The sequence below is a fragment of the Hypomesus transpacificus genome, chromosome 4, assembly GCF_021917145.1.
Source record: "Hypomesus transpacificus isolate Combined female chromosome 4, fHypTra1, whole genome shotgun sequence".
Lineage (NCBI taxonomy): Eukaryota > Metazoa > Chordata > Actinopteri > Osmeriformes > Osmeridae > Hypomesus > Hypomesus transpacificus.
This window is the reverse complement of record NC_061063.1, coordinates 8038329-8065360: the sequence shown is the minus strand read 5'-3', so window position 1 is coordinate 8065360 and position 27032 is coordinate 8038329. Positions and strand designations below refer to the sequence as shown.

At 47.0% G+C, this 27032-nt stretch overlaps 2 protein-coding genes across 7 annotated transcripts; both read left to right on the top strand.

The window, feature by feature from the left end:
- Nucleotides 1-2355: 2355 nt before the first annotated feature.
- On the top strand, nt 2356-12564 carry satb1a (SATB homeobox 1a). The gene is given in 13 exon segments (XM_047019810.1): nt 2356-2493; nt 4253-4506; nt 4685-4861; nt 5052-5178; nt 5499-5622; nt 6630-6741; nt 6948-7332; nt 7334-7463; nt 8475-8669; nt 8919-8990; nt 9191-9340; nt 10385-10582; nt 10768-12564. Coding segments are annotated over 12 exon segments (2709 nt in total). The 5' UTR covers nt 2356-2493; nt 4253-4289; the 3' UTR covers nt 11590-12564.
- A 2024-nt stretch (nt 12565-14588) lies between these two features.
- On the top strand, nt 14589-26983 carry tbc1d5 (TBC1 domain family, member 5). 6 transcript variants are annotated; one of them, XM_047019903.1, is made up of 24 exons: nt 17727-18150; nt 18298-18374; nt 18659-18695; nt 18814-18931; nt 19581-19632; nt 19835-19943; nt 20036-20125; nt 20209-20283; nt 20427-20494; nt 20604-20706; nt 21015-21103; nt 21205-21255; nt 21388-21457; nt 21691-21863; nt 22001-22143; nt 22370-22476; nt 22920-23005; nt 23109-23386; nt 23704-23766; nt 24259-24464; nt 24666-24765; nt 25021-25100; nt 25180-25455; nt 25637-26983. In XM_047019903.1, the coding sequence occupies exons 4-24, from the start codon at nt 18835-18837 to the stop codon at nt 25889-25891; spliced, it is 2571 nt and encodes an 856-aa protein (XP_046875859.1). In that variant the 5' UTR covers nt 17727-18150; nt 18298-18374; nt 18659-18695; nt 18814-18834; the 3' UTR covers nt 25892-26983. The 6 variants fall into 6 exon arrangements, with proteins under 6 accessions (XP_046875857.1, XP_046875861.1, XP_046875860.1 ...); XM_047019901.1 differs by lacking the exons at nt 17727-18150; nt 18298-18374 and adding an exon at nt 14589-14688; XM_047019905.1 differs by lacking the exons at nt 17727-18150; nt 18298-18374 and adding an exon at nt 14589-14688 and having other exon boundaries at nt 25598-25688.
- The last annotated feature ends 49 nt before the right edge of the window (nt 26984-27032 follow it).

The window sequence follows — 27032 nt, the reverse complement described above, 5'->3', positions numbered from 1 at the left end:
CCAAAAGCAGTAAGGTATAGCGTGTACACAAAGACACAGTCTTGAATATGCTGTGAAGCTCATCAAAACCTTACCTGGATTACAAATCCTGGGCAGGCCTCAGACCTAGCCCGGCAGAGATTAGGTCTAAATAACCATGCCATGTTAACGACAGTGAAATGTGCCAGGGCTCCATAGCCATGGTAACAAAGCACTTCTATCACCCCCTATAGTGCCATGTAGTATGTGGGCATGGTCCTCCGGGGGCACTGATGGGCACTCTACCCACATACTGCAGCCAAGCCTGCCAACAGCCATGGAACTAGCACAGATACACACACACACTCACCAAGGCCAACTTCTTACACCAATAAAAACCTCGACATTTTCAGAGAATTCACACAAAAACATTGCTACACAATATCTCTCTATGTTAGAACTCTCCCCCACAAATAAAAACATGTTCAAGAAAGAAGTGTCATTCCCAAGCACTTCAAGGACATGTTGCATTGTGTGCCACTCATCCTGAACCCATCCCTGTGAGTCAACACAGCGAACAATCAGGCGAATCTTCCTTGAAATCTGGAGAACCTTGAGTCTACAATTTGAACCTCTATCTAAGAGGTCAGAAGCTTGGGCCCTTATGAATCAAATCTATTGAGGAGTCATTGTTTAGTAGGCCATCCAACTCCACCTGGAGGCGTGTTCCAGCTTATCCAGTACCTGATACCTGGAAGATCAACCACAATCAGCCCAAGGAACTCGTCCACACCCCTATCAGCAGTAACCCGAGCATGGGCTGCAGTCTTCAGTGTATCCCAGGCACAATGTAAGTGATAAGGTTATTGTATAGACATCCAATCCTGTCCCGTATTGCTTCAAGGTTTCTGGGTGAAGATGATTAAGATTGGAGTCTTGACAAGACACATTATAGCCTTCTGCTTTGTTTGTGTATGCCTGTGTGTGTGTGTGTGTGTGTGTTTGTGTGTGTGTGTGTGTGTATGTGTGTGTGTGTGTGCGTGCATTTCTGTGTGCGCGTTTGTTGTGAAGAGTTGTGAGTATATTATGTGTGTGTATGGAGCGGGTGACACTAATGATGGCGTGTCTGTGCATCCTTTAGTGTTTGTGTGTGTGTGTGTTGGCATATGTGCATGTGTGTCTTTGTGACAGGGGGAGGAGTGGAATAGGGTCCTGTGTGTTCACAGTTTGTATCAAGTTTCAAGTTTTTATTGTCAGGTGCACAGAACAACACAGGGTCAGACTGGGCACTAAAAATCTTGGGACAAGACAACGCAAGCAACCTGGCATAACATATAAGTACTAAGAACATAGATTACATCTATGATAAGCTAAAATTAAATTTAAATAATAATAATAAACGTCCTAATAAACATAATAGTATGCAATATACAATATACTAGACCTCTAAAACATTATAATGACCTATACTAACCTTATAGACCTATACTAACCTAAGTCAAGACCTATACTAACCTAAGACAAGTGGGGTACAGTTAGTACAATAGTGCAATATTGAGCTGAAAGTGACAGTGTGTAAAGTGACTAGAGAGAAATGTATCAATGTAACAATGTAAAGTGACCAGTTCATCTAAACCATCCAACATGCAACCCGCCGAAAAGAATGGGTGGGGTAAAACCATATAACAACCATGTAATTATGATTTCATATGCGTGGCAAAGGATGTGAAGTGAACGCTAACCTGATTTGAGGAGATACAGCACTCTGTGACAGCCGGGGATTCCCCAGGGATGAGCCTGAGATTGAGAGAGCTGTGTTAACCGCTTAGCATGCTCTGTGAGCATGTAACAGTCTTAACTATCATTTACAAGCTTCATAGATGAGATACCGTATAGCAAACTGCAGCGAGTTAGAAAGATCGAGAAAAACTGGGAGAGATAGGTATACAAAAGGCAGATGAACAAAACACAACACACACACACACACACTGAGTGACAACTCTTTCTTTTACTTAGTCATCATGAATGATGTTTAACCAGGCATGACACGCTCTGGCTGGGGAGATAGCTAATTCGATTTGTCTAATTAGGCAAGGGTAGAGGATCTCTTCCTCCCCCCCTTTCCCTCTCTCTCTACCTCTCCTTTCTATATCACTCTCACTCTCTCCCCCCCCCCCTCTCCCTTCTATCTATCTAGCTCTATCTTTCCTCTCTCTCTCTCTCTCTCTGTCTCTCTCTCTGTCTCTCTCTCTCTATATCTCTCTCTCTCACACACACACACACACACACACACACACACACACATAAACATACACACAAACATCAACACACACTCCACCCCTTTGTATTGAAGGTATAATCATCTTACTCCCACCTAGGCAGAGCCTATCCTTCATTTGGACCACACTCACCACTCTGAAAATCACTAAATTATAATTCTGGAGGGAACACCGTTTTTATCAAATGTTAGACTGATGGAGAACATTTATTTTCTCAGTGGACTAGACAATTCTTCAGAGTCCCAACTAGTCCAAGGTAAGTTTGAACTATTTTAAATGTAATTTCAAGCTGTTAAAGCCTACCCCTTTGTACCTCTAAGTTACTGTATTTGAAGATGAGAATGACGTCGCCTAAGTTTAAAGTTTTGGAGCTGCTATTGCATTCCATAAATTTTTGTCTGTTTGAAATGTCACTCCTACTGATCTTAGAAAATAGTTTTACATTGTATTTGGGAATTGCTTTATCTACTTTACACCATGGCGGACTAAACATACCTATAGGCCTAGTGAAAATGTTCTACATTTGAGATGATTTTGATTAACGCTAAATATAGTTCGATGTATGGAAATTACTTTCAGAAAACATTTCCATAAAGATAGCTAGCCTACTGTAAGATCATGATGTCAAAAGCTTGCACGCACAGCATGTAGCAGCAAATAAAAAATACATTTATGCGCGATTGTCACATTTAATACACTTATCAGAGCACACTGGTGAATTCATTACTACACCATATGCTAATGCAGCTGGGTTTGTGTTTATGGGTTATGCGCGCGTGTGTATGCGCGCGAGGGCGCAGGAGTGTTTTAATCAAGTATGAAAGTGCGCAAGATAAGGTTGAGTAACCTAGGCTATCCATAAGGTGTTGATTGACAACGGCATATAGGGGTAGGCTACTTTTACAAAGTAAATTTATTGCCAGAGAATAGCCTGTAACAGCATAATAGACAAAGGCTGCAAACATGGCAATCATTGACCATTTCTTACGCAGGAAATCATGATATCCGTTCATATAAAATCCATTTTACAACCGCCCCGCGTCTCTTTCTCTATCTCTCTCTCTCTATCTCTCGCTTTCGCTCTTGCTCTCTCTCTCTTGCTCTCTCTCTCTCTCTCTCTCTCTCTCTCTCTCTCTCTCTCGCTCTCGCTCTCTTGCTCTTTCTTTCATGCGCGATGCATATTGCAACCCATTGCCTTTTCGCCGATGACTGGTACACCAGTTCTTGCTCACCAGTTTCACTGTGTATCGTCTATCATCTGCTACCACACACAGGCAGGAAAGAAGCTACTGAAGTGTGAATGTCACAGTAGCTGCATTTAAGTCCCAGTGGACCCGTCTGGCTTGGACTGAGGACGGAGTATAAAGCGCGCAGCCGGTGGCACCAGCAAAAGCGGGACAAGATAGTACGCAGCTGATAGCAGCCCGTGAAACAGAAGGTTACAAGGCACAGTTCGCGAGAGATTTAAGAGGGGAGATGAAGTGAGGCTTACCCATTTATACATCTGGACGGGCGTTCATACGATAAGCGTTTTCCAGCGAGTCTACTTCTCGGAGTAACCACAGTTTTTGTGTCACAAGTTTCACATACTTTATACGTTGAGAGTCCGACTCTTCGACTGTGGATGCACCGGTTGCGGCTGAGGATTGTTCGGAGGGTACGCTAAGCATTGTTGTCGTTTTCAGTTCCAATGCTACGCCACTACGTCTTCTTCTACGTTTGTTTATGCACATCAGATTTCTCAACTCTAGTTCATAATGCGATAGTCTATTTTGCTTGCGTTAAATTGATCTCAGAAAACTTGATTAGCCTATCACCTAAGACAACCGCGCGTCATTGCGGATGGCGTTTTATTTTTCGTGTTTGCTTTCATTATTTTTCTGCTTGCGTTATGTCGACGTTACTTTTCTTTTTTTAAAGTGAGAACTAAAGCATCAAAATATAAACTGAAATTTTCATTGGAATACGATTTTCTTCCTATTGTGGTTGAGGTGTAGGTTTCGGTCTTCTTCCAGGTGTGTGAGTGAGCTGAGGTGTTAGAGGGGATTCCAGATGAACCCCCAGACTGATAAAGCTCAGCTGCCAGAGGGTTGTAACCCCTATGGAGACCCCCGGCCCCCTCCTGCTAAACTGTCCCGTCTGGATCTGAATGGAGGAGGGACCACACCACAGGGGAGGACACGGCTTGGCAGCCCAGGGGCCAAAGCCCCCAGCCTGACCACCAACATCAACACCCCAGGATTGCAATCCAGGAGCTGGCACAAGGAAGGTGAAAAAAGTTGGAGAAAAACCAATAGTGACTTTACATCATTTCCATTTTAACTGTATTTTCCCCCACAATATGAAAATAGGCAAAGAGACACATCCAAGTCTGCCTTTGCCAACTTTTCTCTCCCTACAAGTGTTTGTGTTATGTGATTGGCTGTGCTGTGTGTCATTCATCCCAGGGAGCCTGCTGCCTGTGTTCTGTGTGGTGGAGCACAAGGAGAGCCCGCCCGAGGGAGGGAGGAAAGAGGAGCATGCTGAGTTTGTGCTGGTCAGGAGAGAGCTGCTGTTCAACCAGCTCATCGAAATGGCTCTACTGTCACTGGGTTACTCCCACAGCTCAGCAGCGCAGGCTAAAGGTAGCTTGGTGTGTGCACAAACATACAGAATTGGATCTTCCACCAGTGCGTGTGTGTGTGTTTGTGTGTGTGTGATAGTTGCACTGCAGGGCTCATCCTCATGATTCCTCCACCGGTAGGATCAGACCCAGATCAGATCCTTACTAGTGTTGGTATGGGTATTGAACATGTGTGTGTGTGTGTGCTGCAGGTCTGATCCAGGTAGGCAGGTGGAACCCTGTCCCTCTGTGCTGTGTGACAGATGCTCCAGATGCCACCGTGGCCGACATGCTGCAGGATGTCTACCATGTCATCACCCTCAAGATCCAGCTACACAGGTACCTCCCAGCCCAGGCCCACCAGAGAGGCCGGCTGAGTACAGAATGAGGAGCAGGGGCACACCTAGTCTTGGAAGGACTCTCTCGATTGATCTTGTCTCTGTCTAGTTCCATTTCTAAACTACAACAATCAACCATCTCTCCCTCTCCCTCTCCCTCTCCCTCTCCCTCTCCCTCTCCCTCTCCCTCTCCCTCTCCCTCTCCCTCTCCCTCTCCCTCTCCCTCTCCCTCTCCTCCCCCTCCCCCTCCCCCTCCCCCTCCCCCTCCCCCTCCCCCTCCCCCTCTCTTTCTCGTGCTCTCTTCCCCCTCCCTCTCTCGAGCTGCCCCCGTCTTGAGGACTTGCCCCCAGAGCAGTGGAGTCACTCCACAGTCAGGAACGCCCTGAGGGAACTGCTAAAGGACATGAACCAGAGTTCACTGGCCAAGGAGTGCCCCTTGTCTCAGGTACAACACACACAGACACACACTTGTATGCATACAGACATGATTATTCGTCCACATAAACACATCAACACCCACTGTATAGAGAAGCAAGTGTCCTATGGTTTGCCCTTGTTAGTCCTGTGTGTGTGTGTGTCTGTGTGTGTGTGTGTGGCTGCAGGAGCCTCGAGATAAGAAGTCCAGATTTCCTACACAGATAAGGTCGAGGATAGAGAGCGATCAACTAGATAAGATAGAGATGCCTATCCTTTCAAGAGTCATCCCTCCTCCCTGCCCTTTGCAGTCAAAAAAAGGGGAAAAAAATCCTCCATGTACAACTGTTATAATGTCTGCAGTTTGTCTGTTTGCCAAGCAAACATATACACACAAAGGTAACCACAGCAGACAGCAGAGATTGATGTGTTTTCTGAATATTTTTGACAATCCAAACAGTGTGAGTTATCTGGCCGTAGGGCAGACTGCATGTATCGTCACTTTAATAAAGAGAAATATTTCACTTTCTCTCCCTCCGTATCCCCTCTCTCTCTCATGTTCATAGGTGGTTCCATTCATTTGCCACCCTCCTCCCCCCTCCCCCCCCCCTCTCTTGCTCCCCCCCTTTCTGTATGTTTGTTAGAGGCAGATTAAAATAAATATGAGAATATGAAAGGTGTAATCAGATGTAAAGATTGTGCAGGCTTGTCTTGGGGGAAAACAATGTGTGTGTCTTGGAAGACTGTGCGTGTTTGTGTGTGTATTCAATCATTTACTACCCCCAGCCTCCGCTAAGTATCTTAAACAACAGATTGCTCAGTTGAGGATATACACAGTGTGCACACAAACAAACACTTGTGCGCGCACGCACACACACATATACAGTCATCTGTCTTTATTATCTTGTTACCTGAGGGCCTTTTTTTAATAACACAGATCCATAAATATCAGAAAGCCTGTTTGTAGCATAGGCAAACAGAGGTAAAATAAAAATAATTCTTAGAATTTTACACTCTGTCTTTCTTTCTCTCTCTCAGAGCATGATCTCCTCGATTGTGAACAGCACCTACTATGCAAACGTCTCTGCGGCCAAGTGTCATGAATTTGGACGATGGTACAAGCACTTCAGAAATCCGAAAGGCATCATGGGTAGGTATCATTTTGTTCCCTTCAATGGTATATGGTATATAAATATGACATACTAGTACTAAAACCAAGTTGGTGCGGCTGGACAAACAGTTCTATTGTGGCTTTGTGATGGAAGGAAAATGTTGTTTACTGTTTGGCACGTTGTAAACACAATATTCCTTCTTCCTTCCCTCCTCTGTTTTCTGTGCCTGTATCATCAACTTTAGAGATTGACGGCTTCTCTGAACCAACCCATCTAGGCTCCACCCACCACACCTTTAGCCAGCAGCCAATCCCAGGCAGCACAGCCGAGCAAGCCAGCTCCTCGCCCCTCCCCTTTCCTCATGCGGGCATGGCCACTACCATCTCTGGGCGTGGCTCCCTCAATCTCCACCCCTCTGGCCTGGTGAACGCCCCCCTCAGCCCTCAGTTGGTCAGCCAGCAGCTGGTGATGGCTCAGTTTCTGAACCAGCAGTATGCAGTCAGCCGCATGCTATCCCACCAGGGGCTGTCTGTCTCCCCCCAGCAATACCTCAACCACCCCCCAATGGGGAGGTCTTCCACCCTCCTGGCCAAGTCCCTGGAGCCCCAGCCCCAGCCTGGCCTCGGATTGGGCCCCCCCGAACCAGGCCACTGGGCCCTCAGATATCTCCAGTGAAATCTACCAGTGGGTGAGGGATGAGCTGAAGAGAGCAGGGATCTCACAGGCTGTGTTTGCCCGTGTGGCCTTCAACAGAACCCAGGTATGGATAGAGATGGAAAGGGCTTATATGTGATGTGTGTGTGCTGGTTGGCATCGGCTGTGCTGCAGTGTTCTCTCTTTGTGTGCATGGGGGTTTGTGTGTTTATGAGTGTGTGTGTGTGTGTGTTGTGTGCTTTCTAGGTGTGTGTGTGTGTGTGTGCGCGTGTGCCAACTCTGCAGCAGAGACCGGTGCCAGTGGTATAACAGCTGCTGGGCAAGCTAATCACACTCCCTCCGAGCCCCCCTCTCCTTCTCTCTCCATTTCTCTCTCTGCTACTCCTCGGGCCATCTCTCTCTCTCTCTGTCTCTCTCTTCCTCTCAGCTCTGCCTTATACGACTCTTCACCAGCATTTTGGGACGTCCAAGGTTGCTGCTGCCCATCTCCTCGCCAAATATGTCTTCCCTTTTGTCTTCAACCAACCCCGCCTTCTCAAACCCCTCTCAATGAGGAGAGAAAGCAGATTTGAGCTGTTGATCATAACCCAGCCAAGCTTTCAAAGACGGGTGGGGTGGGGGGGGGGGGGGGTGTTAGGTAGACCCGGCCTTGTCCTATCCTCATCCCTATCATTATCATTATCATCACAGTTGTCATTATAATCATCCAACCTAGCCATTAGAACACCCCACCCTCACCAGTGTGGAATGCATCATTTGGGTGTGGTGTATCTGCCAGTGTGTGTGTGTGTGTGTACGGGTCTGCGTGCGCATGGGCAAGTGTGCAGACAGACCTCCGTATTCCCATCAGAGATAATACGGTAATAGGGTCATAATAAGGGAGCTTTCCAGTCTGTCTGAAGGTGTTGATCCAAGAGACTTTCCTTCATTATGATAGCTAGAGCACTTACCCACCCAGTCTGGACTTGTCGAGGTGTATGTCTGAGTGGGATTTTCTGCATTCAGAACAACTACTGGTATGAATATAGAATATATGTGGTCATTGTTAGGGTTTTTAATGTGTCTATTACGTTTAAATGGTATTGTGTGTCTCTGGGTGTGTGTGTTTGCATGTCAGGGCCTGCTCTCTGAGATCCTTCGTAAAGAGGAGGACCCTAAACATGCGTCCCAGTCCCTATTGGTCAACCTGAGGGCCATGCAGGGCTTCCTTCAGCTGCCTGAGGTGGAGCGAGACCACATCTACCAGGAGGAGAGAGAGAGGAGTCTGACCGCATCCACAACAGTCAGCCATACAGCCAGCAACACCACACTGGTTAGTCAGGGGAAGAGGGTGAGAGAGAGAGAGAGAGAGAGAGAGAGAGAGAGAGAGAGAGAGAGAGAGAGAGAGAGAGAGAGAGAGAGAGAGAGAGAAAGAGGGTGAAAGAAAGAGAGAGAGAGAGAGAGAGAGAGAGAGAGAGTGAGGGAGTGAGAGAGAGAGAGTGAGTGAGAGAGAGTGGCAGTGTTGTTGGTATTGTACAACAGTGTTTGTTGATGTAAGGATCACATCCCTCTGATGTTTCAGTCTAGGAAGGAGGAGGGAAACTGTGCCAAGGCAGAAGATTGGCACTCCCAGCCTTCCTTAGGCATTCCTCCAGTGAGTTTCCCCCTTTAGCTCCCTCTCTCTCTCTCTCTCTCTCTGTCTCTCTCTCTCTGTCTCTCTGTCTCTCTCTGTGTCTCTCTCTTTCTCTCTGTCTCTCTCTGTGTGTCTCTCTCTCATATATATATATATATATCTCTGTCTCGCTCTGCATCAAACCATGTACACATTTTAACCGCCCCCCTCTCTCCCTGTAGTCCAGGATGTCTCCTGTGGGGGCGGAGCTGAAGGGTCCAAGCTCTGTGCTCCATGTCAGCAGCTCCATCTATGAGGAGGTCCAGCAGGAGATGAGGAGAGCCAAGGTTTCCCAAGCCATGTTTGCCAAAGTGGCTGCCTCCAAAAGCCAGGTACACCCACATCCCCACACACACACACACATATATATATATATATAAACACTCATGTAGACATACATACAGGTGCACAAACACAGGCATCAATGTACATGCACTGTACACACACGTACACATACACAGAGAAGTTTAGAAACACTTATTTGAAGGCAAGGCCAGATATTCTAGCAGCAGCTGCAGTCTACAGAGAGCTGTCATCACTGCACCAGACTGCCATTGTGTCCTAAATCACCGCTTTGGCACACACTCCCCAACAAACACATACACACACACAGCTGATCTTATTGTTCTCATTTTCAAGGCAGATACATAAGCCTGTTATTGCCTTTTGTTTTGAGGATAATTTCCCTCTGTGGAATGGAAGCATTGCATTTTTCTGTTTTTATTCAGTATCTTTCTCTGTTCTTGTCACATTCATGTCATTTCCTTCATTCTGCTTGTGTCTTTTTCTCTCTCTATCCACCCCATTCCTCCCCCTTTTTTCTTCCTTTCTGCTTTCCTCCCTTCCTTCCTTCCTCCCTCCTTCCCTTGCCCTTTTGATCTCTCTTTTTCTGTCTTTCACCCCCCTCCCCTTTCTCCTTCTCTCGTGTTCACCACAAGCTTAATATAACAGGTCATACAGAGGTCGTGTCAGTGCTGACAGGTGTTCTAGATACCCTGAGGTTTAGATACCCCTCCTCCCTCAACCTCTATCTTAATTTACCTCTACCTCTACTCTGCCTATCTCTCTCTCTCTCTCTTCCTCTCTCTCTTCCTCTCTTTCTCTCCTCTCTCTCTCTCCTCTCTCTCTTTGTGAGACGGCTTGGCAGCCAATGCCGTGCTGAAGCGCTCTGTTGTATCTGCTCAGTGCATCTGGATAGTATTGTGTGCTAGTGCTGGGCTTCAGCCAGGTGTGTGTATGAGTGTGTGTGTGTGTTGGTGCATATGTATATGCTTGTGTGTGCCAGTGTTGGGCTCCAGCCAGTGGTGGTAGCATGTGTCGTGTGTATGTGAATGTGTTTGTGCTGGATAACAGGAATGTGTGTGTGTGTTCTGCAGGGCTGGTTGTGTGAGCTGCTACGCTGGAAGGAGGATCCGTCCCCGGAGAACCGGACGTTGTGGGAGAACCTGTGTATGATCCGTCGGTTCCTCAGCCTGGCGCAGGCAGAACGCGACGCCATCTACGAGCAGGAGAGCAGCACGCTGCCGCAGCCCTGCCTAGAGAGACTCTCACACCTGACGAGCGACAACACACTGGTGTGTACGCTCTACATCACGCCAGCGTACACACACACACACACACACACATACACACAGCCACACAAGCTATTGCATGGTAAATGTTTCATGATCCCTCTCTCTTTCCCTTTGCTCTTTCACGCTCATCTGTTTCTCTCTCTCTTTCACTCACTCTCATCTCTTTTTCTTTCTCTCTCTCTCAGCTCCAGCGTCCTCCCACCCCACTGTCCCATCATCCCTTGCAGCCCCAGACGGGGCCTCGTCTGCCACCACGGCAACCGTCCACTGCCTCTCCGGCCGAGTCAGAGGGGGACAAGGTGCAACTGCGGGCATGGTGGGGACGCAATGGTGAAGAAGGGGGTGGATACACCCGGAGTGAGGGAGGCAGAAGAGATAAGGGTGGTAAGGGCAAGGACTGGGGTAGTAGCATTGGGGCGAGGGAGAGAAGTGAGGGAAGGAGTACTATGGAGAAGGTAAGGGCCGAGGAAAGGGGTTATAAGAGCGAGGGTAGAGGCATTAGGGATACTGCTGAAGGCGAGGGCGAGGTTTGGAGGGTATCCCAGGAGGCTTTGGGGATCCTTCAGAGTTTCATCCAGGATGTAGGCGTGGACCCAGATGAGGAGGCGGTACACACACTGTCTGCCCAGCTGGGCCTACCCAAACACACCATCCTTCGCTTCTTCCACAGCCAGAACCACAACAAGGACCAGGTTCAGGTCCAAAACGAGAGCTCTCTCTCCACCTATAACCACAACCACAAAGACAAGCAACGCCACTGTTCAAAAACATCCCTGACTCAACCTGACAAGACAACAGGAGACAAGGATCAAGAGAAGGAGGAGGAGGATGAGAGAAGGATAGCAGAGCTTACTGGAAAGATTGAGAAAGATGAAGAGAGTGAAAAGATGGAGAAAATGGATGGAGAAAATGAAAGGGGATTAGGGACAGATACTGTCAACTTGAAGGAGTTGAACATTGGTACTCAAACCACTGTCACCCTAAAACAGGAGGGGCAAATGGTCTAACTAAATCACCTGACACAGCAGAAGTAAAATGGCTTCAACAATTACTGTACACTCTTAAGGCCCGTTCATACCAAGGACGATAACAATAACTATAACAATAACTGTATTTGCGTCCACACCACTCGACGATTAGCTTCTTGCAACGTTGTCTTCCATTTCAAATACGCCGGCGCTTTAAATTCAGATGGATTCTGATTGGTTGTCAGTGTTTATCGTTCATAAGTTGTGAAATAAATCGTTTTGAGTGATCCAACAATATAGTTCCGCATATAGTTGTCGTTATTTTTGTGGTGTGGACTCTTCTATTCTTTTAAATATAGAACCATTTTAAACTGTCTATATATAACTATAAAACCATTTATAGTTATCGTTCTTGGTATGAACAAGCCCTTAGGCATTCTGATTCTGATTGTGAGTTTGATAAGAAATGTACTTGCTTCACATTTATTTTAACCTGTTGGAACCTAATGAGATAAACAACTTCAAAACTGTGACGCGTGTTTACACTGTGTAGGTTTTCCCAGTTTGTTGTGAATCATTTACAAGTATAGTATCACACAAATCAACAAGTTATAGACATGAACTTGAGAAAGCACTTGAGATGCTCGAGACATCATTATGCCAGCAAATGCCTTGAATTACAGTGTATGTTACTGCCACTTCAGTTTTGTAATGTTCATTGTGTCCACATTGATGGTGTCAAACCACTTCCGCTGTATCCAGCTCAGCAAATTGACTCTTTGTTTTGTTTCACAAAACATGCAACACATTTTCTGTTGCATAGCATTCATCTACAGTATTCTATTCTGTCTAAAATTGTACTTCTTATTTTTTTCCAAGAAGATACATTCCACTAGCATTATTATTATTATTTACATATAATGTTGTGTCTTTTAGTCGATGATGCTGATTTGAGGGAATATTGTTTTTAAAAGCAGGACTTGCATGCATGTTGTGTGTTGCACGCATATTTTTGTTCACTCATTAAATTAACTTATTCTGTTCAATTCACCTGCTGTGCTTCTCATTTGTCTTATTTACAGTAAATCAAACCAAAAAACTGATCCTTATCTACAGCTCAATTCACGTGTATTATTCACAGATAAAGCTTTTCCCAAAAATTAATTTCCTTTGTGAGATACTTTCACCCAATAACCACAAATGGATATGAGGTGAAATCATGATCGTTATTCTTTAATGTTGCTCAACTGAGGATACTTTAATCAACTATACATTTTCTCTCTTCAATTATTCTAGCATATTTCTAATAAAGACCCTCTCCTTGGAATAAATCATAATTTTCAAAGGCAATTTCTTACATATTCATACATTTTGATTGGAAAGAATAATAAGGGATACAAACTGATTTCAATTCTTTCATTTAAACCCTGCTCTTGAGACGAAGTCTGATGGGTCAGTGATCAAATTACTTCCATTAGTCGCCCATTAATACAGTTTACTTCATATATGTCTGATCTTCTCTTTTGTTATTATTCAAAGTCTTCAAAAGGAGGACACTACTGTAGATGATTCACGCACACATCTCATAATACAGCTCCAGGACCAACTGATCACGCACCCATATTAATACACAGCTAATATAAAACTAAATACAGTGTTCTGGATAAGAGACAGGGAGAGCTGAGAGTGCCAGTGGGGTTTCTTGGCTGGTACTGAAATGTCAACATGATCAGATGTTAACATGCACCGGTGTCAATATGCTTTGAGTGAGTGGGAATATATTATATGATAGATGCACTGAAACTACTTTATGTCACACTGATAGGTCTTTCTTTGGCATGATATTGTTTTGTCTTTCAGTCAGCTGTTTGCCCTGACAGGGTCATGTCTGTGTCAGTTGGCATGTACTTATAGCGGGTGCCATTCCATTGGACCACTGTGTGTTTTATCAGTTTGTGAATAGATCCCTGTTCCTGGCTGTGAGACACTGACCATCTGTGTTGATGGCCTGGCCCATGTACCAGTGGAGCTCTGTCTCACCCTCATGTCTCTCTCAATACAGACCTGTACATCTCTCGTGTAACGGTTTCTACTTTGTCCGGCCGGGTTTTTTGGGGTATTTTCTCCTCTTTTTCTGTCACTGTCATATCTCCCGTACTTTCTCAAAAATATTCCATACCTATCTCAGTCTCTCCATCTCTTTTTTTCCTCTCTCGGTCACCATCCCTGTCTCTCTCTCTCTCTATACATCTTCTGATGTTGCACATGACTGTTCTTCCTCAGATGGTAAAATGTTCAAGGCCCATTTCCTCAGAATGGCTTTCAGAGTAATTCAATAAAGCTTAGTGCTTTCTGTCATCTGTTACCATGACGATGCCTTTGTCTGGGCCAATCAGAGTCCTCAGATTCCTCATCATCAGTAATATTAGCGATAATAATGATAATGGTGTTCCTGAAAATGCAGTACCCATGATGATAATGGTAATGGTAATGATGATGATTATTATTGTTATTTCACAAAACTGCCCCCCTCACTCTTGTCCCCCCTCCCTCATCACCGTACCTCAGTACAATTCATTAATACCAGTTAATGACCCCACCCTCCTTCACACGCATTTAGGTCTTCTATAAAGGGACTCATTTAAGTTTTACCGTGATGACCCTCGTCCCAAACTAGCATAGGCAATATCAACAGATTTGCTCCAGTGTAATTCCCACACAGATGACCCTTCAGAACATTGGATGGTCAGGAGAAAGTCTAGTCATAAAATGTAGTAATCTCGTGAAACCAAAACAAGTAGCCTAACTGTGACAATAGGCTGGAAATCAGACAATGGGAAATTATCATGACATTTGATCAGTGTACTGTTCGTTAGTTCAATACTTACATGCATAACTCAACGACGAGATATATACACAGACGTGCCTCACATTTGACCGATATTAAATGAACGATATAAAATATGTCGAGTCTTGATTGATAAGATGTATTTGTTTGCTGACGTCACATCAATTTACCTCATTGGTCACATGTCATTTCTGCTGTGCCTCAGGCTTAGTACCTCCGCCTGACTTGAGTGTTTACAATCTGTAGATAGACGGACTGACCGAGAAGAATGGGGAGTTCCGCATGATCAGGTAGATAGACTACTAAACGCCAGAATGGTCAAACTCCTTGTTCTTTAATATCCCCTGTGATTTGCATGATATTTTAATTACGGACATTTGCCGCTAATGGTTGTCAGAAGTCTAAAACGGACAAGGCCTTTATATCCTAGCTAGAGCTACAGTTGTTAGCCAAGCATTATTGTTCGGGTACAACTCAGCTAGCGTTAGCTAACCAGCTAGGAGTTTTTTAGTATTTGGCTAACGTTAGTTAAAAAGATTGGTTTTTGACAGTGTCATTTTAGCTCAATATTGTCGACGTGTAAAATATCGTGGGTTGAAATGGGATATCATCCAACCGCAGCATATCCGCAGACTTGCTTGGGACAGAGCAAAGATATGTTACTATGGCTAGCTACTTTGTCTATTCCGATTCCATTGTTTGGCGGCTCGAACATTCACATAAAAAGTATCCCCACCAACAGTCAACTTGTTTGTAAAATGTTCTCATGACATGAGGTTGAAGTAGGTTTCTCTTAGTTGACATAATGTGCATTAAACCCCTTGAGAAAGTTGAACGGTTAAAGGCATCGGTGCTGCAGTATGAAATTAGTAGTTGTCAGGACCTCTCGTAACTCGCTAACTTACCTATACATAACATACCTAGCTAGCACACACTCAAATACATAATACACGCATACTATCTAGGCCTAGTTGATTAACTCAACACTTAATTGCTACGTCAGGCGGTTTAAGATGGCTGTCAGTTGTCTGTTGCATTATACTGTTTGCATTGATTCTTAATGATCCGAACCCAACATAAGAATCGTGTACAGTGAGTGAACTGGCTGCATAGTTAACCCTTTGATCAAATGGTCTAGGTACTTGACACAAACAATGCAAGCACAATGCAATACTTTCCTTTCCTTAGACACACTTCTAGTAAATCTAGCTGACAGCATAGTCTGGGTATCTGAGTAAGTATCCTTTAGTTGCCCATTAACACACGTCATAACCTGCCATATGTTGTGTTCATAGCCCTATACTTGACATAGACTGGGGGTTAACTGTTTATAAACATGCACCAGAAGACTGTCTACTATCACGCATATGAACAGAGTAGACACTTTGTGTGTGTTTTTGTCAGCCTGTTTGTGCACCTGAATATACTTAACCTTTCGTAGGCTATTCACACTCATTCAGATGCACACATTATGCTTAGTAGGCCATGTGAACATGTGGCTGTGCATTGGCCACTCTTTATGTCACTGACAGTCAGTTACTAGTAATCTTCTCATTCTGTAGTTGTACGAGGTAGGCTACATTTCAAGCAGTACTTCTAGTGGTCATTTCTCATTCCGTACTTGCACGTGTTCAACTTTTAATCAGTCGCTCATCACCCAGGATCTGTCTGAACAGAAGCCGTTTGGTCTGGTCGCTCAGATCATGTGACTCTTAAGGCTGTAGGGCAGTCATTTCGTGCTGAAGTCGAGGCATGTGAGTTTGTTTAACGTGGGATGGGGGTTCTCCCCCCCCCCCCCCCCCCCCAACAACATTTTGCTGACTAATCTCTGTCACCTAGCTTCCCTTATCAGCCTCACAGTTTCCTCATACCTGGCTACTCCAATGCCTGGTCTAAAATGCTCCTAACTGAATGGCAGCATGTAGACAAGGCTTCATCAGTTCTTCCTGATCTTTTCGAGGACCAATGAGAGCAAATCATTCTCTTTTTGTCTTTTATTTGAGACCATTTTCAGGCAAGTAAAGGCTGCTGTTTAGAATGGAGGGTAGTTTACCCTACACAGTCTTTCCTTCTGAAAGAAAGTCCAAAGGCACATGAAAACAGTTTAATAGGTTAAACGGCTTAATCCAATGAAAAAGCTATTCACTTTCCACCCCAAGAACCTGCAGTCACATGGTTGTAACCCTGAAGCCTGTGTTGTGTTTTTTTTTCTTTCTTTTTTTCATACAGCATGCAAGAACAGGCCTATTTCTATCTATGCAGTGCATCCTGTCTGTAGATTCACTGTCTCCTGGATGGTTTTTCACAGCAGTAATGATGGAACTCTGAGTGCCCTCTTGCTTCTCAGCTGATCCACCGTTCTAGAACATTCTCACACCCTCAAAGAATCTCAACAGATTCTGAGCCTTCCTAGAAGAACATGCAGTCTAACAATGTGTTATAATCCAGTGTCCATATTTAGACCCCTACAAGGGTCCTGGTCAGATTTGTCACCTGTGCCCAACTGAAACATTACTTTGAGATAAGAAACTGTCATGCACTCTTAACTTCATGCAAATGCAAACTGGTGGCATAGGGACTAGGCTGAATATGCTAAGAGGAAGTGAGTTGTTTGGGTAGTCCTTAGTGAGCTGTATTTAATGTTGACTTGACATACAGTCTCTGGGTTTGCTTGGGTCCTGTTCGTGTCAGGTCCCAGATATGCCAGTGTAAATACACATCGATGCACTAAGTCTAACGTCATAATACGCCCTGTGCCAGTTATGGGTTTATCACTGTAAATCCCAGGATAAAGTCTGCCACCTGAGCATATGGTAGCAAGACAGGCAGCACTATTTACCTATTGATTTATTTATGCCTTTCATGATGTATTGATTTGATTATTTCATGAAAAATGTATACCTTGAATTATTGAAGGTGATTTGTGGTAAATTATGCAGTAGTTAATTTGCCTTGATTATTGTGTTGTGAAGTTTAGTGTTATGAAGCGGGAGGCTACTCTCTGGGACAGAAGTAATGAACACTGCGGAAGAGAAGGCTCCCTTCAGGCAGCCTGGGTGCAGTCTACAGCCTGGAGCGGCACACACACACACACACACACACACACACACACACACAACATTCCTCTGCGTAGTCTTAACGGGGAGTGAGTGAGTGATATGGGGAAGTAACCGCCTTGTTCTCTCTCTCTCTCTCTCTCTCTCTCTCTCTCTCTCTCTCTCTCTCTCTCTCTCTCTCTCTCTCTCTCTCTAGAGAGAGAGAGAGAGAGAGAGAGAGAGAGAGAGAGAGAGAGAGAGAGAGAGAGAGTTGTTGATGATGCAGAAGGAAGTTCATTATGTACCTTGTGAAATGAGGAAGTCCAGCCTGAGAGGAGCCGGTGGGACAACACTCAGGATCTTAGTTTGTCCGCTGTCCATCATGTCATGGGCTATACTTTAGGGGAGTTTGAAATGGTGCCACCTCTGAGGTTGTCTTTCCAGCTTGTCTCTCCAGAGATTGAATTGAAATATGCACAAAGGGAGATTGGCGAGCAGGTTTTATTATTCAGATGAAAATCTTGTCAGTCTTTCCTTTACCAGAAAAGATTAGGGAACACGTCACATTATTTACCTCTTCAACGCATCTCTAACTCGCTACGGTTGCAGATTAGTTATGATTATTTAATGGGATAATTCCTTCTAAAAGGAAAAAGGAGAAAGACAAGGGGAGGAAACACAGAAGGATGCATTAGTCTTTGTGAGAAACAGATGTTGGTGAGCCAAACGGGCGAATATATTATGCATATAAAATTATTTCTATTTTGATAGCTTGCCTAGCTGATTTATCACGTGCCATTCTGTGCGTCTAGTTAATAGGTTTAAGAGTTGCCTTTGTTGTGTTATTTCCATAATTAATAAAAGGAAGAAACATAATTCGCAGGGAACGCGTGCTAGGACGCAGGCATGCGCCTCTGCATCCACCCTGCATCCCCAAACACGTAAGTAATCCAGTCAGATTAAGCGCGAGAAAGGCAGGAGTCGATTAACCTAGATTGGGGGGAAAAACTGGGTTTACTGAACAAATGAGCTAACTTTGTTTTCGTGTGACGGTGTTCAGGGTAGGTTCAGTCGTGCGTGTGTACTGTAGGCGTTGAGTTCCCCTTTTTGATGTTGTTTTGTGTCGTGGTCACAATTCAGAACTCCGAAGAAAAATGACAACACCTTTCGTCATGTAATGTTACTTCCTCGCAAGGTTAAAACTTTTTCTCCTATCCTCTTTCAGATACCAAGCTTTCTACGAAAACGCAACATCGTGACTGGTAAATCCTCACCGCAAACACTCTACACATTATAGAAGCTGCAACACCCACAATCTGTCTCTGTTTAGGCTGAGGGCTTCCCTTGACAGCCAGACCTCCCTCTGTTGCCTCCCTCCAGGACTAGGTCTCACCGGCGGTCATGCAGCACCCTAACTTCGAAACCCGTCACCCCCTACAGACAGAGGACCAGGAGACGGGCTTCGACCCGCTGAACAACTTCAACAGGAACCGCAGCCGTGAGTCCCCATTTGGCACTAAGGCTTCTGAAACACTTCCTAGTTGCCCGACAAGCTGGATGACCAGGTTAAACTGGAATCATCCGCCCCCCATGTGAACAACACCCAGTAGAAAGGTAGCTTCCCCCTAGGGCAAAGACCGTGAGCAGGAAGGAGGGAGAGGAGAACTGAAGGAGGGAAGTTAGAGGAGGGAATTGGAGCAGATTGTATAATTGTGAGTCATGAACGTGCCTGATGATGCCTATAGGCAGATGGGGGATTGCATGTACTTGCAGAAAGGGGATGGGGGGCGGTGTTGGCTGTGCGTGTTGTTGAGCTGATGAATATTCATCCTGAGTGTCTCAGAGGAGTAATACACTTCTGGAACAAATTTTGATTGACAGGTTTCAGTGGGGCTTTGTTTTTCTATTTTTTTTTTTTTTACCGTGGGCCAAATGAGAGTTATTACCGATGAAGATGTTTTGCTGTCGTGGCTTTCCCTCCATCCTGCCTCTCCCGGAGCGGGAAGAGGGGAGCCCACAGAAACAGATAGAGGAGACTTTCCCTCATTCCCGATGTTGTTGACAAAATGTGAAATGAGAACAATGGCACTGTTGATATTGCCTCCTCGTGGCTCAGTCAAACCTTCTTGACTTTGTGTGTTTGGCAGGAAGTTCAGACAGCTCGTTCTCGGAGTCGGAGTCGACATTCCTCTCCTACAGGTACGAGCTGATAGGAGGACGTAGTTTGGACATGAACAAGTTCATCACAACCAGAGTCACAAACATCTAACTACTGACCAACAAGCCTACATTAGATTATACTGTACATGATTGGTAATTAGAAATACTTTGAAAACCCCTAATCTCTGGTTCTATCTGTCTCTCTCTGTCCCTTTCTCCCTTTCTCTCTTTCTCTCTGAAGGAAAGAGTGGGATGACTTGTTTCTCAATAGTAATTACCTTGCAAGGATTCGACAGGCAAGCATCAACGGCAAATTGCGGAGCAGCAGATTTCGTAGCGTGTGCTGGAAGGTAACACGTGTGTTGATCAGCGTATGAGTTTAGATTAAACAGGCCTTGGGATCGCCCCCGTTTCTGAACGGGCTGCGGTTGTGTCTTGACAGTTGTACCTGGACGTTCTTCCAGAAGACAAGAGACAGTGGATCAATAAGACCAAGGAGCTCCGGGCCCAGTATGAGAAGATCAAAGAAACGGTGTGTGTGTGTGCACGTGTGTGTGTGTGTGTGTGAGAGTGTGTATCCCAGTCACTGACTGCTGTATCTGTCCCCCTCCTCAGCACATAACCAACCCCCGCAAGGCTGCTGGTCAGCAAGACCTGGTGGTCAACAACCCTCTGTCCCAGGACGAGGGGGTAAGTGGTCCAAGGATGGAGGTGGGGTATTCAAGTGAGCCCCCCCCCACACTTTCTAAAATCTGCGGTATATCCCCGCAAATGGCTAACTGATGTGGTCTGCCGGATGTTTCTCATCCTTCACCTTCTCCCCGCTTTCTCAGAGTTTGTGGAACAAGTTTTTCCAGGACAAGGAGCTGAGGGGGATGATCACCCAGGATGTGATGAGAACGTGAGTCTCCTCAGTGGATGAGTCTCATAACGCATCGCAGTCTTGACTCTTTACGACTCCCTCTCTCTTTCTCCTCCTGTCCATCCATCCATCCCTCCTTTGCCTTCAGGTTCCCAGAGATTAACTACTTCCATGGGGAGGATGTGAGGACCAAGCTGACAGACATCTTGTTCTGTTATGCCAGAGAGAACGAACAGTTGCTGTATAAGCAGGTACTGCAAGCTCTGCACAGCTGCACGTGGAGCATTAGATCCATTACTGAAACAATAGGAGCCAATGAACAGTGCTCTTAACAGGAAGTGACACGTGGCCAGGCAGTAGGTAATGATGGGTAATGAAGTCAAATTATACCCCGCCAATGTTCATCCCAGACCTCGTACATCACGGTTAAAACGCCAGACCACTCTGAAACATATTTCACTCGTCTCCTATGTCTCTCTCTCTGTCTTTATGCTTCTCTCTCGGACTCCTCTTTCTTCCTCATGGTCTGTCCCTCCATCCCTCTCTTCTCTCCCTCCAGGGAATGCACGAGTTGCTGGCTCCCATTGTGTTCGTCCTGCACTGCGACCACCAGGCATTTCAGCACGCCAGCGAGACGGCTCACCCTAGGTCACTTCCTGCTTGTGGACTCTCACTTCCTACTCTGAGCCCTTGTCCCCTAACATAATACATGTAACGGTGTTTTCCAACCGTCTGTCTTGGTTTTACAGTGAGGAGATGAAGCCTCTGCTGGATCCTGTGTACCACGAACACGACGCCTAGTGAGTGAGCGCCACCAGCAACGCTGAACACCAGTCAGAGTGTGCCCTTCCATGACTCACTGTGTGTGTGTGTGTGTGTGTGTGTGTGTGGTGTTTTTGTGCGTGTGGTGTGTGTGTGTCTCGCCCCCACAGCGCCATGTTCTCCCAACTCATGGAGACTGCAGAACCCTGGTTCTCCAGCTTTGAGAGGGAGGTCCGAAAGGTCTGTCCTCTCCCTGATGGGTGTTTTTGTTATCCACCTCACAGAACCTTTCAAACTGCCTCCCAATCAAACTATATTTCGACAGCTCTTTTCTCAGTAAATTAGTTCCCCAGGCTCCACAATTGCCCCTCATTTCAGACACACCCATAGAACTGCGCCTAAACCAACCCAAACCCTCCACCCAAACGGGGCCTTTTTTTTAAGTCTGCGTGTTCCTGTGGTTGCGTCCGCAGGGGAAGGAGGAGATGCTGACCAGCATGCCCTTCGCCCGGCCGCAGGACGCAGGCCCCTCCGTCGCCATAGTGACCAAAGTGAACCGCATCCAGGACCAGCTGGTGAAGAAGCACGACGTGGAGCTGCACATGCACCTGAACCGTCTGGAGATAGCACCACAGATCTACGGCATGTGAGTGGGGCTGTGGGACAGGGTGTGGGACAGGGTGCACAGTGGCATGTGAGGTGTGTGTGTTCATAAAATGTTGAGTCCAGGGATACGCATGTACTTAACTTGGTGTGTAACTTGTGTGTGTGTGTGTGTACCAGCCGGTGGGTGCGTCTGCTGTTTGGCCGGGAGTTCTCCCTGCAGGACCTGCTGGTGGTGTGGGACGCCCTGTTTGCAGACAGCATCACCCTGGACCTGGTGGACTACGTGTTTGTGGCCATGCTCCTGTACATCCGGGACGCGTGTAAGACCCCTCTGCTCTGTCACGGGACTCTCCACCCGCCTTACTGACCCATCTACCTAGCCGTCACGGCCGGCCAGCCAATGGCAGCACACCTGCTTATAGTGTTTTCCTGTCTCTGTCTCTCTCTCTCTCTCTCTCTCTCTGTATCTCTCTCTCTGTGTCTCTGTCTCTCTCTCTGTGTCTCTCTGTGTCTCTCTCTCTCTCTCTCTGTGTCTCTCTCTCTCAGTGATTGCCAGTAACTTCCAGACCTGTCTGGGTCTGCTCATGCACTACCCGCCCATAGGAGACATCCACTCCCTGTTGCACAAGGCTCTGTTCCTCAGAGACCCCAAGGTACTGCACACGCACACTGTTCTGGGGTTAACCTTTGAGGAAGAGAGAGCATGTGATTGATGACATCGTATGTGATCTGACCCAACAGTGTTGTTTATGTTGGAAGTGAGCTGTCATCTCTGAAGAGTGTGTGTGTGTGTGGGCGCGTTCCTCCCCGTAGCCCCGTGTGGGATGTGACCCTATGTGGGATGTGACCCATGTGAATGGTTCAGGGATGCTCCTGTCTCAGTCGGGTGGGGGGGGGGGAGATGGGCGGGGCTGATCTGGAGTGACATCACTGCCCCTGGCAGGGGCCACCTTGTCAGGACTCGTCCCCATCACCACCACACCTGGGGGGGTGTGTGTTTGTGTGTGTGTGTGTGGGGGAGGGGGTTTACTCACGCATCAGATGACACACACACACACATTATTATTCACCAGCATGTGCTGGTCTTCGCCTGTAGAACAACCCAAGACCTGTCAACTACCAGTTCCAGCAGAACCTGGACTACTATAAGACCAGAGGAGCCGATCTAGTGAACAAATCCTGGTAAACACACACACACACACAGTATAATAGGAAATTTCATACCAACCACTCCTGAAGATTTCCCATTGGCCTCATTGACCTGACCTCCTCTCTCCTCCTGCAGTTCCACAGCTAAGCCGGCGCCTCTGAACATCAACAAGGTTTCTAACAAGGTCTCCAGCAGTCTGCTGAGCTTCGGCAGGAAGCTCATCGCTCCCGCCATGTCTGGCGCTTCCAGCGGCATCTCTCCAATCAACAGCGAGGTGCTCTCTGCCCCCAGCCCCGTTTCCATGGCGCCGGCCCGCCCCTCGGCCGAGCCCCCCCTACAGGCCCCCCCTCACCCCCAGTCTCAGCACTACCGCCTCCTGAAGTCAGAGAGCATGCCTGTACACCTGAGCAAAGGTGAGCATGGAAGCAGATGCAGTACACACACACACACACACACCGCACACACACACACTGCCTGCAACATTAGTAGAAACCAAAATGACTATCATAGTTATTAGCAGCATTCTGGGTATGTGTTAACATTTGAGTGCATGCGCTTGCGAGCATCCACATGTAAACCACTTTTAACCACTGGATGTTTGCACGTGTGTGTGACGGGGATGTGTTTTGACTGAGTAAGGTTGTGAGCGTGTGTGTGTGTGTGTGAGCATCTGTGTGTGTGTGGCCATGAGCAGCTAGATCATTGCTCGCCTTACTCTCCTGTCTGTTAGATATAGTTTCAGACGGACTCTCTCAGGTCTCTCTCCCTGCCCAGATATGCTCTGACTCACAAGGTAACTTCTGCCACACTGCTTGTGTGTCTGTGTGTTTGTGAATGTTTTTTGTGTTGTTGCATGATTGTATCACTTATATTGCAAACCAGCAGAGTCAGTTAGAATGACTTGCAGTTCAGTTTGCCAAAACAGTAAGTGGTTTTAACAACTGAACTGAAATTCAGACTGAAAATAATTGCTTCTGTTCTTGTGTTTGTCAAACTGTTCGGATTGTCTTGTGTTTCTGTGCCATGTGTGTTTTGGTTTTACAATCTTTATGGTATAAATGAATGACTTAAGTTACAACAAGTGAATCAGTTCTAAATTGAAGACCTGACCTGAGAAGCGAGTGGATTTGTTTGTCAACTGTAACACAACAATCCAACTTCTATATAGCCCCTGTTATGTTCAAGATGTAAACAATGCTGTCATTCTACTTCCCTGAGCACCACGTCCTCCTTAGACTGCCTCTGACCTGAAAAATTTGTGTCTCAATCTCCCTCTCCATCCCAGGCCACGCCTCCAGAACGGTTAGCTCCTCCCCCAGTATCGAGAGCCTCTCCGGGGGGCGTGGTCATGCCACAGCGTCCCCGCCCCTTCCTCCCTCCAGGGGAAGTGACGTCAGTACCTCGTCCCCGCCCCTCTCGGCCACCAAGAAGGACTCCTTCTTTAACATCACCCGCTCGCGCTCTCACAGCAGGACGATGGGCAGGAAGGAGGTACAGAACACCTCTCTTCTCTCTCGCTAAGTCTCTCGCCCCCCTCTCCTTCCCTATGTCACCCTGCCTTTCCCCTCTCTCGCTATGTCTCTCGCCCCTCTCCCTCCCTTCCCGTCTCACCCTGCCTCTGCTCTCTCTCGCTATGTCTCTCGCCCCCCTCTCCCCCCTCCCCGTTTCACCCTGTGGCTGTGTGCTTCTCAGGAGGAGGAGCTGGAGGGGCAGGTCTCCTTCCTACAGGGCCAGATCAACGACCTGGAGGCCATGAGCAAGTACTGTGCCAAGACCATGAACACACACATCGGTCAGTTTACACCCACACACACCCAGACACCAACACACACAATCAGTAGGCGCACACTTGGGTTTTATAACTGTTTGCGCATGGGATCACTATTTGGTTACCTGACTGACTGGCTAGCTGGTTGTCTGTCTGGCTGGCTAGCTGGTTGTCTGTCTGGCTGGCTAGCTGGTTGTCTCTCTGGCTGGCTAGCTGGTTGTCTGCCTGGCTGGCTAGCTGGTTGTGTGCCTGACTCTGTGACGGTGCGTCTCTCCACAGGAAAGATCCAGGAGGTCATCCTGCAGGAGCACCTGGAGAAGGAGGACGAGGTGTTGGTGGCACTGGCTGGCCTCAAACAGGTACAGCAGCGTGGGTGCGTGTGTGTGTGTGCGCGTGTCCGCGTTTGTATAACCATCTCTGTTTCTTCCTGTGTGTCAGATCAAAGACATCCTGAAGGGGGCGCTGCGGTTCAACCAGAGCCAGCTGGAGGCGGAGGAGAACGAGGAGATCAGCATCGCTGACGACCACTACACCGCCGCCGCTGCTGCCGCCGCCGCCCAGCACGCCGCCGGGCGCCGCCACGACGACGCCGCCGCCGCAAGACACGCCGAACACTGCAAAGGCCAGGACTTGGACGGCGAGGGGAGAGTGAGCACGGACGAGAGGGAGGAGGAGGAAGAGGAGGAGACTTCCTCCACTCCACCAGACACACAGGTACACGTCTGCCACTCACCTGACAGACTGCACACCTGCAGACTGACCGCTTCTTACAACAAGCCAAACTGCTTGTTTCAGACTTGCCTTTTCTGGTGTCTATTTACCGGCTAACTGACTGCTTTTTCCTCTGATGACCTAGCTAGCCCTCTGATTGACGACCAGGTGTGTCCTGTCCCAGGTGGCGTCGTCCGTGGGCTCGGAGGGGAAGAACTGGGACGACTACATCCTGGTCTCCCAGGACCTCCAGACCTCCGAGGGAGGGGCGGAGCGCACCCCGCCCATCAGACGGGACCTGGTCCGGCCGGAGCCGGAAGGGGCCGGGGCGTTCCAGGACCCCCTGCTGAGCGCCACGTCGGGCTCCTCCAGCCCGGACGAGGGCAGCACCCACAGCAAAGACTCGGACTTCACCATCGTCAACCCCGCAGACCTGTGAGCCGGGGCCCCCTGCTGGACGGGGGTCAGACCAGCCTTCTCTCCAGCTGCGTCATTACCAGGAGAAGAGGATGTGTGGAACTGACCTCGGGTCTGCTTCCAGGGGCTATCTTCGTCATCCCGTCTGAGCGCTACAGCTGGATAGGAAGAAGAAGAAAAAACGACTTGCACACATGGACTGAAGACTTGGAGCTGTCTACCTTTGGACAGTCAAGTCGCCAATATCTCCTAACCTCTGTCATCCCTCACCTCTTAACCTGCCTAACTTGCTCTGTGTATGCTCAATACTGTATGCTTTGTCCTCTCCCTATAGCCTGTATCCATGTTATGCATGGTCTTCAGTGGCCCAAACCTTACTTTCTACGCTGTGACTTTAAATGGCGTTGCCTGTGTCTACCAGGAGAGGGCGCCATTGGACTAGAACACCACAAAGATCCCCACAGATGTTCTTGCTGAATTATTTCTGCATTATCAATAGGGGGAGCCCCTTTCTCCAATGGGAGTGTAGTATCCTGCTTGTCCAGAAGGTGGAGATCTCTCCATGTCTCTAATGCCTGTAGGTCAGCCTAAACAGATTATCTTGCCACCATTCATCTCATCGTCGATTGTCTTTCTGCTTACAGTTAGAGGTCACCCCTAGCCACAGATCCAGGGTCTGATTCCAACCCCATAGACTTGCCAATCCTTGTCCGGTGGATGGAACATCGGGTCCATCTCGGCCTTCTCCCACTCCTCACTAACCAGTGCCTACAAACATGTTCATCCAGGCCGATGCACCTGAAACTTTCCGTCTCTCTTAAGCTTTGTTCATTTTGTTTTCTTTTATGCAAACTTTAACCCATAGTTATGAGGTTAAAACGATTAAATTATGGAATATTTGTTGTTTATTATTTCTTTTCTTTTTTATTATTGATTCCTTGCGATTGTTTTTATGCAACAACCAATTACTCTCCAGGTGTCTGTTCTGTTTTAGTTCTTTTGCTTCCTGTGGTAGCCATGGCAACCATGGCACCAAGGGATGTCCCTCTTGATGACTGTATGATTAACTATATAGACCAATAAACAGAAAGCTCTTGCTGTAGTATAACTATGAGTTTGTGGTTTCTGCTTTTGTAGGTAGAAAACTCCTTACTTAAAAGGAC